The 15,135-nt window shown below is 37.7% G+C and overlaps 2 protein-coding genes across 14 annotated transcripts in view; one reads left to right on the top strand and one right to left on the bottom strand.

The window, feature by feature from the left end:
• TANC1 (tetratricopeptide repeat, ankyrin repeat and coiled-coil containing 1) overlaps nucleotides 1–4,246 on the top strand; it is a 239,414-nt gene extending 235,168 nt beyond the window's left edge. For all 7 annotated transcript variants that reach the window (XM_077761028.1, XM_077761027.1, XM_077761025.1 and 4 more), the window contains 2 exons: nucleotides 293–393; nucleotides 1,162–4,246. In XM_077761028.1, the coding sequence (XP_077617154.1) occupies nucleotides 293–393; nucleotides 1,162–2,596 (1,536 nt within the window). In that variant the 3' untranslated portion in view covers nucleotides 2,597–4,246. The remainder of the gene's footprint in view (nucleotides 1–292; nucleotides 394–1,161) is intronic.
• Nucleotides 4,247–6,662: 2,416 nt separating this feature from the next.
• The window catches only part of WDSUB1 (WD repeat, sterile alpha motif and U-box domain containing 1), a 47,514-nt gene continuing 39,041 nt past the window's right edge, over nucleotides 6,663–15,135 (bottom strand). For all 7 annotated transcript variants that reach the window (XM_077761014.1, XM_077761018.1, XM_077761017.1 and 4 more), the window contains one exon: nucleotides 6,663–6,836. In XM_077761014.1, coding sequence (XP_077617140.1) covers nucleotides 6,679–6,836 — 158 coding nt within the window. In that variant the 3' untranslated portion in view covers nucleotides 6,663–6,678. The remainder of the gene's footprint in view (nucleotides 6,837–15,135) is intronic.

Genomic DNA, 15,135 nt, shown 5'->3' with positions numbered 1-15,135 from the left:
CGCCTGCGCCTGCGGTGCGCTGCTTCTTCCGCCGGCCCCTCGTCCGCAGTCCTCCGTTTTTACTTCTCTTCTGAACTCTTCTCTTAATATATGAATAAGCTTTAACTGTCGACTAACTTTATTTATGTATTTTAAACTCCTAACTTAAAAAAAAAATAAAACTTATGTTGCCCTTCACCTCTCCAGTTATGTCCCAATTCTCTAACCTTGAGAGGAAAGCTCCTATTAAAAAGATGCCTGTACTCATGTCTCAGTGCTTCTTTTGACTCCTGTATTTAAATGTTGACACCAGGACTTTGGCATGGCAGAAGAATTTGCTTCCAAGGCTCTCGAATTGAAACCAAAGTCCTATGAAGCCTATTATGCCAGGGCAAGAGCGAAGAGAAATAGCAGGTACTGTCTGGGGTCTGATTTATGACTAAGGAAGCCTTCTTGTGTCTCTTTGGTATCGAAGCTGCTAGTTGACTTGGGGAGTTTCTGATTCACAAGCATTGCTCTAATGCCTCTCCTCCCTTTTGATACTAAGTGGATAGTTTCCGAGGGGCACTGGGTATTATTAGTGATGCCTAGACTTCTGTGTTCTCCTGACCCCAGTAACTGTTCCTCCCCTGCACATTGCTGCAACACAGAATCCCTATTAGTCTGTGCTGGCAGAGAACCTGCTAGCTAGAGATATTAGAGCAGGGAGGTGGGGAGGGGAGGAGAGTCCCGTAAGACTTTTGGGTTAGAGAGGGAGATGATAAGAGGCAATGGCAAGGAAAACTAAGAGGATTCCAACACCCACTGGATTGTGCCTGTTCCTGCTCGCAGCCACGTGGTGGTTACAGAGACGTATGGGCCCTGGCATTGCGCAGGTGTGGGTCAGAATTCACTCCCACCTAGTTGAGTAGCTCTAGCTCTTGGGGAATAGCTCTTGTCCACCACAGTAAGTGTTGCAAACTCATTCAGCTGCCTTTTTTTTTTTTTTTTTTTTTCAAGATTTTATTTTTAAGTAATCTCTACACCTAAGGTGGGGCTCGAACTCATAACCCCATGATCAAGAGTTGAGTACTTTACCAGCTGAGCCAGCCAGGCACCCCTCCCCTTTCTTTTCAGCAGAGCTGTTTTATGAACAGTTACATCGGCACATGCTCTCACCATATCCTCTGCTTTCACATACAGGCAGTTTGCCGCGGCTCTGGCTGACCTCAGGGAAGCTGTGAAGCTCTGTCCCACCAATCAGGAAATCAGGAGGCTGGTGGCCCGCGTGGAGGAGGAATGCAAGCAGCTCCAGAGGAGCCAGCAGCAGAAACAGCAGTGCCCACCGCCAGTCCCACCCAACGACTCCGACAATGAAGAGGACGCCCCGACCCCTGGGTTAAACGACCACTTCCATCTTGAGGAGGCTGGGGAAGAAGAAACTTCCTCCCAGGAAGAGTGCATTTCCCCAACACCCAGGTCTCAGCCGTCCTCCTGTGTCCCTTCTCCTTATATCCGAAGCCTTCAAGAAGGGTTACAGTCCAAAGTCCGGCCGGTGTCCCCGCAGCACAGGCCGGGCATCGGTAAGCCCCCGAGGGACGCTGTAGCTCCGCCCGGGCTGGTCATGCAGCCCACCCGGCAGGCACAGATCGTGAAGACCAACCAACATCTGGGTGCCGGACAGTCCGGCGTGAGAAACGGCAGCACAAAAATGCAGGTCGCTGTTCAGAATCCTCCCTTGAGTCAGATGCCAGGTGGGATTCCTGCAGCTCCCGGTGGTGGCAGAACCCAGCGTTCGGAGGGAACGGGCACTTTGACTGTGGGAGCCGGGTCTGGCCATTTTGGAGAGCGGTCCGGCCCCAGCCACAGTGTCCAGCTGCAGCACGGTGAGGGCGGCGCTGCCTATCCTTTACCGAGCAAGATAAAGACTGCAGAGAGGCTTCTGTCTCATGCCTCTGTAGCCGTGGATGTAGCTCCTCTCAACCAGGGCGGGCTGGTGAGCTGCAGCGACATGCGACACCCGGCTTCCCTTGCCAGCTCAGGCTCTTCTGGTTCTCCGTCTGGCAGTATCAAGATGTCAAGTTCAACCAGTAGTTTGACTTCAAGCAGCAGTTTTTCAGATGGCTTCAAGGTCCAAGGACCGGATGCCCGAGTTAAAGACAAAGTCGTTAGCCAGGGTCAGAGTGGGACAGCTGAGCACAGACCGCGCAATACTCCGTTCATGGGCATCATGGATAAGACTGCAAGGTTCCAGCAGCAGAGCAATCCTCCAAACCGTACCTGGCACTGTCAGGTGCCGGAGGGGCTACTGATGAACACGTCCTCTGCAGCCGGCCTGCAGTCCTTGAACTCTGAGAAGCCCTCTCTGAAACAAGCAGGAGGATATGGTAGCCAAGCTAAAACCTGTCCTGTTTCTACCCTGGGTGGAAGTGTCCACAGTGGGTCACAGGTGAAGGAGCTAGAAGAAAAGAAATGCCAAATTCCGGTCCACTGTCAAGATAGCAGGATCACTAAGACTGTTTCTCATCTATATCAGGAAAGTATCTCTAAACAGCAGCCTCATGTCAGTAATGAAGCCCATAGGAGTCACCTCCCTTCAGCAAAACCAAAGCGATCATTCATAGAGTCAAATGTGTGAGCCTTAAGAGAGATGCCTATGTGGAACTGGGGAAACTGTGTGCTAGCTCCTAGTGGTGATTCAGAGGTTTTTCGTGAGAAAAAATTATAGCCCTGTATTTTTTTTTTCTTTTTTCCTTGGAGGTGGGTCAGATGCCATTGATATATTTAAAATGTGGGATCAAATGTTTTTGATAGGAGAGCTAGGAGTCACCATAAATAAGAATGCTAACGAGAATGAAAATTTATAATTATACCTATTACATTAGAAAATTTAAGACCACCAAGAAGATGTTAACTCATGGTTTTCTCTTATGAAATTGTTTGTTTTTTACCACTTTTCTCCTAGCCTTTACTATGTGGTGAAATCATAATATTTCTTAGAAAATGTAAATGTCTAAGTGATAGGTTTAACTTATGACAAAATATCCAGATGACATATTCTGGAAAAGATGGAATTTTCAAGTTCAGTTTCATTGAGTCAAATCCCAGTTTTTACATATAAATATATAAAAATTTCTGGCTGAACATAATTGTGACTATAAATGTTATACAGCTTATTCTTTTTGCTTTTTTTTTTTAAGCAAATACAAACATATCCAAGTATTGTTTCCTTCATAGTAGTTCCCTTTTATTTCCATGTTACAGTTCTGATTAAAAACATTTTTATAGCACCGTTTTTGGAATTATGTTCCACTTCAAGGTGTTTTTAATATTTGGAAATAGTATAAAACCATGTGGAATCATGATTGGTGGTCAAGTTGGATTTGGGCTAAACTACTAAGAATACAGCATTCTTTATGATATGTAAATTAGCTCTCAGCTGGTTCCCAAACTGCTTTTAACAGTGACCGCATTCCTGGAGCAAGCCTTCCAGGGTCCTTTAAGGACAGTATTTAATTTGGATAGTTAAGGTATGGTTGGTTGTTGCTTTTGTTTCATTATACAATCATTACTTTATAGTAACATGTTGTACATATTAACTAGCCAAGTTGTATTCAGACTTGTAAATATAACTATTTCAAGTAGTTAATCATAAAAAAAAAAACTCATATATTTGCATGTTCTTTGTAAGCTTCATTCATGCTGGTTATTGCACTGAACGATATATTACTATGGCATGTTAACTGTATACCAGTAACAGCACTTTATCTCATTTATATGAGCACCTTTGAGGTGCTACTTAAGGCCTAACTGATGTATTATTCATTTGTAAAGATAAGGTACAGGAATGAACCTTGGTTTAAAGGTATTTTTATATGAAAATGATGTGCTATTGGAGGATGGTAAAATGCTAATTTGAGAGAGGTAGGAGAATAGTTGTTTTATATGTTGGGATGTGAAATTTATTTTCTAGAATTGGGGAGAAGTTCTATATTTACAGAATGTTTTAAAAATGAATCGTAACGAAGTTCCTCTTGAGCATCATTATGGTTTTGTACGAACAGGAAATCTGGTATCATTATTCAACATTTGTGCTGGAGTGTGTACAGTGTACTTTGTACAGCTTTATCATTTTTCTAGGCTTTCCCTGAGTTCTGCTAGAAGTACTATGGCTTATTTATTTTTTGTTGTTTTCTTTAATATTTGTGAAAGTCTTACTCTTGTTATGTAGTTTTGTTTCTGCACAACTACTGTACTTTTCCATACGGAATAAAGAGTGTTAATAGAATTTGTTTTGTATTAAATGAGAGTGGGTAAGTAGACTATCCTGATGACGATTCTCCACCTTAGTTTAATCCTGGGTGATCTTACTGCCCTCAAGAAAAAAGTAAAAAGTCTATTTTTATAGTAATACTACCACATGCATATTAAATTTCACTTAATAATAAGTTCAGAACAAGGGTGACAGAAATCCCAGAATATTCAGTGGTTAACATGAATCTTTTTGCCTGAAATAGGATGCAGAGCATTCTGTAATTGTCTGTTCCAGAAATCTTGGTGTCTGTTTTTGCAGGCAACAGGATACCTTTTAGTATGTCACTCTCAGACACTTGGGTCAGACACCAAACACTGTGTTGATGATGAAAGTTCTTCACATTTGTATCATCGTTCAGTTAGAAGTAATGCGTTCCCCTTTATACCCACATAGTTGTGTATCCGGGTAGGATGAATGAAAGGGAACATTAAACTGCGTTGTACTGGGATAAAACCCTAATGTGGAATCCTGCTACTACTTCAGGTACTGTCTGGGTGCAGTGGTTACTAGCAAGGCTCAGTATCTGCAGTCCTTCTTTAAAACTATAGATTTAGAGATTCAAAAACAAAAAGAAAACAGGTGGGAGGGAGTAACGTTGTTGGCTAATAGATAATTGTTGGATGACTTTTGTTACAAAGCTGCCGATGGGACTCCTGGAATTTATTACAGATTATGTTACGCTTTTGAAATAGTCTTAGTGAAGATATTGGGTCCAGTTACACCAAAAAGAAGTGAAGCTCTTGGTCAGTCCTGAGGGCCAGTAAGCACTGCTGCCACGTAGACCTGAGTGAACAGTTGGGCCTGGGGAGTGTAGCAGAGAGACCTTGTGGTGTCCCTTCCTGCGGATGGTTTTGGATTTGGTGTGTTTGTGTGGGAGTGGGGAGGAGGCGCTGTCTGGCTTTGGTTTATTTGCGTACATGACCAGAAGTATTTCACTTTAGTTATATTACTGGTAGCTTAGTTTTCAGCCACCGGAAACCATGATGGTGAAATGTAGAAAAGAAAATCATCTTTAACACATTTAAGAGATAACCAGTCTTTTATTGTGTTTTCTATCAATGACGTCAATAGTTTTTAGTAATTTTTATGTAAAAAAGCCTGTCTGCCTCCGTTGGAAAATAAGTCTATCAAAACAAATATTTGGCCCAATGGTGGGCTCTATTAATAAAAAAAAAATCTTTCGTTAAAATTATGTTAACATACTTTCCCTATAGAATACAATAGAAAAATACCTAAAATCTGTTATTCCCAACCTTTTTTTTTTTTGTCCTCACTTGAATGTAAGAAGCATGGTTGTATGAAAAAGAAAATCTAGAATCAGAGATTATAAATCGCAGCTATGACACAAAGGAAATAAAATTCAGTAATACATTCGGATGACAGAAATTTTACAAAGCAGTAACTGAAAGATATTGGGAAAGTTTTGTGGTCGCTAAGCTTTCCACATGTCTGTAAACGTGTAGCATGTTAGCTGTAAATTTATATACGAAAAGACTATATACATAATTACATCATTCTTCTCTCATTTCTGACTTTTAAAATTTTAAAACAGCTAAAATGAGGGTTTGGGGCAAACACAGAGCCTTGGTTCCTGCCTTGGTTCCAGCTGAGTTCTGACCAGCCTTCCCACTAATGGCTTCCATTCTGGGAAACCACTTACGGCAGGTATGTGAAGTCAATACCACCTCAGCTCCATGAACTGGAAGTTTTCTTCTCCGTGAACGCTTATTGGGATGTTGTATTAAATATCAGTCTATTGTGCAAAAATGTTATAGTTAAAATGTTGTAGTTACCCTAGCTTAGATATATGAGAACTTTAAGGATTCTGAACTCTAAAAGGAGGCTGCTTTGGTACTTTATTTCAACAAAGTCAACTTGACATATTCATGATAATTTATCCTATCTAACTTGTATACACAGGTTTGGACTGGGGAAAAATCGCCACCTTGCAAGTTTAGAATCCAATGAAATTGCTCATTAAACATGTCAAAGTGATTTTCTCAGTCATAAATCTATAGTTATTTTGCCACAAATTCTCTCTAGGAGGATTCCAAAGAGCTGTCAACTCTTGGCTATTAACTAGGATTTAAATGTTATATTCTAGATTATTCTGATCTTTGGTTTTAATTAGATTATGACCTACATCTAGCAAGATAAATTCTGAGTATTGAAATTTTAAGTCAAAGTGAAACTTTATTTCTCTACAGATTAAAATTTCACTAGTACAAAAAAGGCTTTTATAGTAAGAGGTCAGGTATGTAATTAGTCCATATGATTCAAAGAATAGTTTTTACAGGTAACTAAATTCACTTTTCTCCTGTTTTGCTTTTAATAATATCTGATTAGTATTTACCTTGAAATCATTCAAATGAGATCACTGAAAAATAGATACAATATAAACAATTTTATTTTTGATGTGTCTCCAGCCATCGGCTAATGGCCATTTTCAGAGTCCTGTTTGGTGTAAGTACCACTGAAGAAAGAACGAGATTTGTCATGGGACTTGTACGTTTCTTTTTGCTGATCCAGTTTTCCATTGCTTCCTTTTCATATGAATAGCCGTCTGAAATAAATCAAAACACAAATTATTTGCAATTTTGGGGGGCTGGGATTACTACAATGAGTTGGGTATACCAGCTCTACCACCAAGGCTTTTATTGGGAGTTAAGTGGTAGTCTTATATCACCACTCCTAAAATACTTCTGCCACACCACCCTAAATATTCCCGATAAGATGCACGGAGATTGTACAAATTACCCTGAACAGTGTCAATATTTTACGGATAATTTTGAACACAAAAAGTCTTTAAAAAAAAAAAAAAAAGACCCTGTCCAAAATTCAGATATAGTAGAAAGGAAGAAAGGAAAAGAGCCAGGGAGAGGTGAGTGGTATTGAAGATAAACTGCCTCATTAGAGCTGTTGGTGATGTGTGAAAATTAATATGGCTAAAGAGAAGAGTCTTAGGAGTAACTCAGCAAAACTTTCTGACATACTGAAAACTCAGGGAACCAGATACCAAGAGATTATAAAACTCACCCCACTAAAGGCTTGACAGTAAAGGGATTTATGACCCTCCCCCCCAAAAAAACCCCACTGGCTAATCCATGTGGTTAATACCACATTTGTGCAGAATTCTTTATATGTATAGCAAAGGCAAAGATTGGAGTTTTTGTTTTACTCTTTTTATATACTTTTAGCTCTTTCACATCTTTCACAAACTGAAAATCTTCATTCCTAATTATATTTACACATTTATTTGCTTTAATTTATGATGCATACAACAGTTTCAAACTAACAATGCCAATATATTACTAACATATGACTGAAATAAATTGAAGATTTCTTTCTGGCTCTTTTGTGTCACCAAGAATAGGTCCACTAGGGCTTCTAACTGAAATACTGTATTTGAAAATCACTGGGGGCGGGGGGGGGAATTCTTCCATTTCATTATGTCACCAACTTGATATACAACTATCTTCATTTGCTTCCTTTTTTAATCCTCTCACTTTTTAGGTTGGTTTGTCTTTCATGACTTAACTTTGTTAAACATTTAAATGATTTCCAAGTAAAAACTATAAAACAAGGTACATTCAGAGGAGTCTATTCAATCTCTGTCCAACAACTGTTCCCTGCCTTCCCATACAGGTAACCATGTACACTTTTATCCTTTTGTTTCTTAAAAATATAAGCAACTGGATGTGTACACATACAATACATACACATTCTTACATGAGAGCATACTGTACACTTTGTGCCTGCTTTATTTTTACTTAGCTATAACTTGCCTTTTTATTCCTCCCCTCCCCCCACAGTAGTCCACTGTATGGGTGGACTGTATGGAAGCACTGATAGACATCTTGGTTGTTTCCAATCTTTGCCTCGTACAAATAGTGTTGTCATGGACAGTCTTGTTTTTGGAGAGATTCCAGAAGTAGGACTGCTGCATTAAAGAGTATGTATAATTTCACTGGATATGCCAGTACTTCCATAGGAATTCTACCTTTTTTGCTTCCTACTAGCAACATTAATGACAATGCTTTTTTCCCCCCAAGAGCTTCACCAAGAGAATATGTTGTCAAATTGGATTTCTACCAGTCTCATGAATACTGCTATAGTAGCTCAGGTAGCTTTACTCTGAGGGAGATAGAACTCTTTTTTTGTTAATTTAAGGGCTGTTTGCTTTTCTTTTTTCTGTGAACTGTTAATATTTTTGTTTTTTGGCCCATTTTTCCATTAGGTCGCCCTTAGGAAGACTTCTTGCTTTTTAAACACTAAGATATAATTGACATTAGTTTCAGATGCACAGCATAATTCTTCACTATGTTATGAAATGATCACTATGGGTCTATAAACATCTATCATGATGTATAATTAAAATTTTTTCCTTTTTCTTGTGATGGAAGATTTTTAAGATTTCTGTTAGGGGTACAGGGGAGAGGAAAGTATAGGCTTCCTTTTAAGGAATAAATAAGTCATGGGGATGAAAGGCACAGAACAGGGACTATAGTATATACATAACATATATAAGTATATATACTATATACTAAGTGTATTACATATACTATATAAGCATATTATATACTACATATTTTATATAGTATAATATATGTGGTATATATATTGTATATATTATATATAGTACTATATATAGTATATATACACAATATATACATTTGTGGTGAGCATAGCATAATGAATGCATGCAGTTGTTGAAATCACAATGCCTGACAAACTGTCAACCAGACTTCAATTTTAAAAAAACTTAGCAACTTTCTAATATACAATAGTAATACAACAGTATTATTAACTACAGTCACCATGCTGTACATTATATCCCTAGGACTGCTAATGTTATAACTAGAAGTTTGGGTCTTTTGACTACCTTCACACCTTAGTGGTTGTCAGAGGTGGGGGGGGATGGGCTAATTTGTTCACATCCACAAATTCAGTGCTTTGTCTTAGATTCCACGTGTAAAAGAGATCAGTGGGTCTCTTTCTCTGACTGCTTTTACTTAGCACAATGCCCTCAAGGTCTATCCATGATGGCACAATGTCAGGATTTCCTTTTTTTTTTTTTTTTTATGGCTGAGTTATATTCCACTGTGTACACGTACATTTTCCTCATTCACCCACTGATGGACAGAAGTGGAATTGCTGTATCACAAGGTAGTTCTATTTTTTATTTTTTTTGAGGGGTGTGGGGATCTCCATATTGTTTTTCACAGTGGCTGCACCAACTTACATTCCTACAAAACCGTGCATAAGAGTTCCCTTTTCTCCATATAATTACCAACAGTTTTTAAAAATAAACATTTCTAACAAGTGAGGTGACCTCTCATTGTGGTTTTGTAGTTCCTTGATGATTAGTAATGTTGAGCCCCTTTTCATGTACTTGCTGACCATTTCAAGGTTATCTTTGGGAAGATGTGCATTTAGATACTCTGCTCATCTTTTTTTTTTTTTTCTTTTGTGCTATTGAGTTATAGGAGTTGTGTATTTTGGATATTAATCCTTATCAGATACGTGATTTGCAAGTACTTTCTCCCACTTTGTACTTTGCCTTTTCACTTTGCTATTGGTTTCTTTTGCTGTGCAGAAGCATTTTAGTTTGATGTAGTCCCACTTACTTTTGCTTTTGTTACCTTTGCTTTCAAGATATTAAGGAGTTTACGACCTGTTTCTTCTGGGAGTTTTCTGCCTTGATGTCTTACATTGTCTTTAATCCATTCAGAGCTAAGTTCTGTATATGGTGTAAGGCAGTGGTTCCATTTCATTGTTTTGCACATGGCTAATGATTCCTAGCACCATTTATTGAAGAGATCATCCTTTCCCTATTGTATATTCCTGGTTCCTTTGTTGTAGATTAATGATCACATATGTGTGGATTTATTTCTGGGCTCTCTAGTCTGTTATAGGTCTGTTGTTATGCCAATACCATACTGTTTTGATACTATATATAGCTTTGTAATGTAGTCTGAAATCAGGAATTGTTATGCCTCCAGCTTTTTCATTAAGATTGCTTTGGACATGTGCTTCGATACAAATTTTAGGATTGTTTGCTCTATTTTTGTGAAAATTGCCATTGGAATTTTGATAGAGATTACACTAAATCTAGATTGCTTTGGGTAGTATAGGGATTTTAACAATATTCTTTCAATCCATGCCTTTCCATTTATGTATTCTTCACTTTCTTTTCTCAACATATTATAGTTTTCAGTCACAGGGTTTTTTTTTTTTTTTACCTCCTTTGTTAAATTTATTCCTACGCATCTTTTTTTATTCATTTGTAAATGGGAGTATTAATTTCTCTGACAGCTTGTTACTAGTGTACAGAATTGCAACAAAGTTCTGTGTATTAATTTTGTATCCTGAAACTTTCCTGAATTTGTTGATTAGTTCTAATGTTGTGTGNTATGTGTGGATTTATTTCTGGGCTCTCTAGTCTGTTATAGGTCTGTTGTTATGCCAATACCATACTGTTTTGATACTATATATAGCTTTGTAATGTAGTCTGAAATCAGGAATTGTTATGCCTCCAGCTTTTTCATTAAGATTGCTTTGGACATGTGCTTCGATACAAAATTTAGGATTGTTTGCTCTATTTTTGTGAAAATTGCCATTGGAATTTTGATAGAGATTACACTAAATCTAGATTGCTTTGGGTAGTATAGGGATTTTAACAATATTCTTTCAATCCATGCCTTTCCATTTATGTATTCTTCACTTTCTTTTCTCAACATATTATAGTTTTCAGTCACAGGGTTTTTTTGTTTTTTTTTTACCTCCTTTGTTAAATTATTCCTACGCATCTTTTTTTATTCATTTGTAAATGGGAGTATTAATTTCTCTGACAGCTTGTTACTAGTGTACAGAATTGCAACAAAGTTCTGTGTATTAATTTTGTATCCTGAAACTTTCCTGAATTTGTTGATTAGTTCTAATGTTGTGTGTGTCTGTGTGTGTGTGTGTGTATGAGTGGAGTCTTTATAGTTCTCCATATATAAAAACATGTCATCTGCAGAGATAGTTTTACGTCTTCCTTTCCGATTTGGATGTCTTGTCTTTTTGCTTCGCTTCACCTAACTGCTCTAGCTATGACCTCCAATACTATGTTGACTAAAAGTAATGAGACTAGACTGTCTTATCTTATTCCTAATTTTAGTGAAAAAGATTTCAACTTTTCACTGCTGACACTGATGTTCACTCTGAGCTTGTTCTATATATGGCCTTTATTATGCTGAAGTATGTTCCTTCTATACTCATTTTGTTGAGTGCTTTTATCATAAATAAATGTTGAATTTTGTCAAGGCTTTTTCATCATCAATTCAAGATTTTTATTCTTCATTTTGTCAATGTGATGTATGATTGTGATTTACAGAGGATGAACCATCCTTGCATCCTTGGAATAAATCCCATTTGATCATGGTGTGTAATCCTTTTAATGTATTGATTTGGCTTGCTAAAATTGAGGAATTTTACATCTGTGTTCATCAGGGCTATTGGTCTGTAATTTTCTTATAGTATCCTTGTCTGGTTTTGTTATCAGGGTAATGCTGCCCTTATAAAATGAGTTTGGAAGTTTGAGAAGGATTGGTAGTCCATGAATATTTTTTGTGTCTTTGGAATATTAGCACTCCATCAGTTTTTCAGAGATTTCTCTTGGATTTTGAGTCCAGATTAGGAAATGTCTCTATTTCCAGATTTTCAAGGAATTTATCTGCATTTTCTTCTGAGACTTATTTCTCTCTAATCCATTTAAAATTTAGATACACAGTGTAAGAGATAAAGCCAGTTTTACCCTTTTCCATGTGGTTATTATATTTTAAGAATACTACTTGTTTAAATTATTTATTACCACTGACTTAACATATGCCATTTTTATCATTCACTAAATTTCCAAATACTCTTATATCAATTCCTGAACTTAAAAAAAGTATTCCCATTCTGTTTATTCATGTGCCAATCTCATACTGTTATATAGTCTTAAAACATTTTGAAATATTTGCTAGAACTAAGTGATACTCCTCTTTTATTTTCTAGATTATTTGTTGTATGGTCTTTCCAATGGAGCCTATCATCATCTTCTGTATCACTAGGAAAAAAAATCTAACAGTGGCATCTTGCTGACACTGTACCCTATCAGCAGGGTGGGCTTTCCATTTGTTCCAAGTTTACGTTGTAGGGATGTTTTATAGTCTTCTTCATGTTGATCTGGTACATTAAGTCCTCTGATATAATTTTTTTTAAATTGAAATTGACACACAGTGTTACATTAGTCTCAGCTGTACAACATACTGATTTGCTAAGTCTGTAGCTTAGCAAGTGTAGCTACCATCGGTCACCATACAGTGGTATTACAATATTCTTGACTATATTCCCTGTACTGTACCTTATATCCCTCTGACTTATTCCATAAGTGGAAGCCTATATCCCTGCTCCCCTTCAGCCGTTTTGCCCATTCCACTACCCTCCTCCATTCTGGCAACCACATCAGTTCAGTCTCTGTATTTATGGATCTGTTTATGCTTTTTATTTTCTTTTAAGATTCCACATATAAATGAAGTCATATGATATTTGTCTTTCTTTGTCTGACTTCACTTAGCATAATATCCTCTCAGTCCCATGTTGTGGCAGTGTTACACCTTTTAACTGCTTTTTGTTTACATATGCATTTACACACAAGCGAAGGCTACAGATTCCTCTTTAACTTGCTAAATACTGATTAGACTTAATAAGCTATTGTCGCTAAGCTCCAAATTCATGCATGATACAGGGAACTCGGCATGCCAGGATACAACTGCAAACCATATTTTTGCTTTTGTCAGCTGACTCCTTGTTAGATAGGAGTCTTCTAGAGGAAAACAAAAACAGAGTGAAAGCTCCTATCAGTGTTGTGCCTGGCCATCGCGCTTCATCTGGCAGGAGTCGTTGGTTATACTCTTGAGATTCTTTTGTTTCTTTGTAGGTACTGCCCAAATTTGTACTATCCTACCCCTTTAGAGGCACCAACTGGGTAGTCCCCCTTCTTTAAAGGCCTTAACTCTGGTTCTGAGAACCTCAATTTCCTTTTGTTCCCCAGAGTCCTAGAGATGGTACATGCTTTCTGCAGATACCATTACTGCTTTTTTGAGATATAATTCACATACCACAAAATCCACTCTTTTTAGTATACAATTTAATGGTTCTTGGTGGTGATGGCTGCTTAACTCTGAATTATACTAACTTCAAAATATTTTCCTCACAGAAAGAAATCCTATACCCTTTAGTATTCACTCCCCTCTCCTGACAACCACTAATCTACTTTCTGTCTCTGTAGATTTGCTTATTTTGGACATTTCCTATAANAGGCACCAACTGGGTAGTCCCCCTTCTTTAAAGGCCTTAACTCTGGTTCTGAGAACCTCAACTTCCTTTTGTTCCCCAGAGTCCTAGAGATGGTACATGCTTTCTGCAGATACCATTACTGCTTTTTTCTTTTGAGATATAATTCACATACCACAAAATCCACCCTTTTTAGTATACAATTTAATGGTTCTTGGTGGTGATGGCTGCTTAACTCTGAATTATACTAACTTCAAAATATTTTCCTCACTGAAAGAAATCCTATACCCTTTAGTATTCACTCCCCTCTCCTGACAACCACTAATCTACTTTCTGTCTCTGTAGATTTGCTTATTTTGGACATTTCCTATAAATAGGATCATACAAAATGTAGCCTTTGGTGTCTGGCTTCTTTCACTTAGCATGGTTCCAAGGTTAATTCATGTAGCATGTAGAAGTATGTCCTTCTAGCTGATCAGTATTCCATTGCATGGATATACCGCATTTTATTTATTCATTGATGGGACACCTGGATTATTTCCATTTTTTGGCTGTTATCAATAAGGGTGTGAGTATTCACGTAAACTTTTTGTATGAATATTTTCAATTCTCTCGGATCTAGGAATTGCTAGATCACATGGTAACTATGTTTAGGTTTTAGGAACTGCCAATTTTCAAGAGCAGCTGTACCATTTTACATTTCTACCAGCAATATTTCTGCACATCCTTCCAACACGTTAGATTCTAGTCTTTGTAGTAGGTATCAAGTGGTATCTCAATGTGGTTTTGATTTTCATTTCCATGATGATACTGGACACTTGGATATCTCTTATGGAAAAAGGTCTATTCAAATCCTTTGCCTATTTTTTAATTGGATTATTTGTGCTGTTGAATTGTAGGAATAGTTTGACTAGGAAAATGTATTCAATTTTTATTTATAAAAATCTGCGTATAATGGTGGTTCCTGGATGGCTCAGCTGTTTAAGCATCTGACTCTTGATCTGCAGTCAGGTCTTTATCTCAGGGTTGTGAGTTCAAGCCCTGTGTTGGGCTACTTGCTGGGCATGAAGCCAACTTTAAAAAAAAAAAAAAAAGCTGAGTGTAATGAACCTCAATCTTATATAGTATCATCGTGCTGGCCTCTTACTGATAAATGATGTGCATGTTAATATTACTATGTGGAACATTAAAAGAGTTCATTAACAGCTAATTCATTTGTCACCAGGCTACATAAACCTGATAATAGAATGTTTTTGATCTTAGGTGAAAGGGACCCACTTCTGTTATTAATTTCTTAGTTACATTCCATCGTGAGATAATGCTGTTTGTGTTCTGGTAGTGGTAGTGTTTGGTGCTTGAATATGGTTAATATTTACGAATGTCCATATCTGTTTTAAATTTTTTTTTTTAATGTTTTTATTTATTTATAGGAGAGAGAGAGAGAGAGCGCGAGCAGGGGAGGGTCAGAGAGAGAGGGGGTCACAGACTGAAACAGGCTCCAGGCTGTGAACTGGCAGTCAGTACAGAGCCCGACGCGGGGC

The sequence above is a fragment of the Crocuta crocuta genome, unplaced genomic scaffold (genome assembly GCF_008692635.1).
Source record: "Crocuta crocuta isolate KB4526 unplaced genomic scaffold, BGI_CrCroc_1.0 scaffold153, whole genome shotgun sequence".
In the NCBI taxonomy this organism is placed as follows: domain Eukaryota; kingdom Metazoa; phylum Chordata; class Mammalia; order Carnivora; family Hyaenidae; genus Crocuta; species Crocuta crocuta.
The sequence above is the reverse complement of the archived record's forward strand: the minus strand, read 5'-3'. Positions and strand labels throughout refer to the sequence as shown.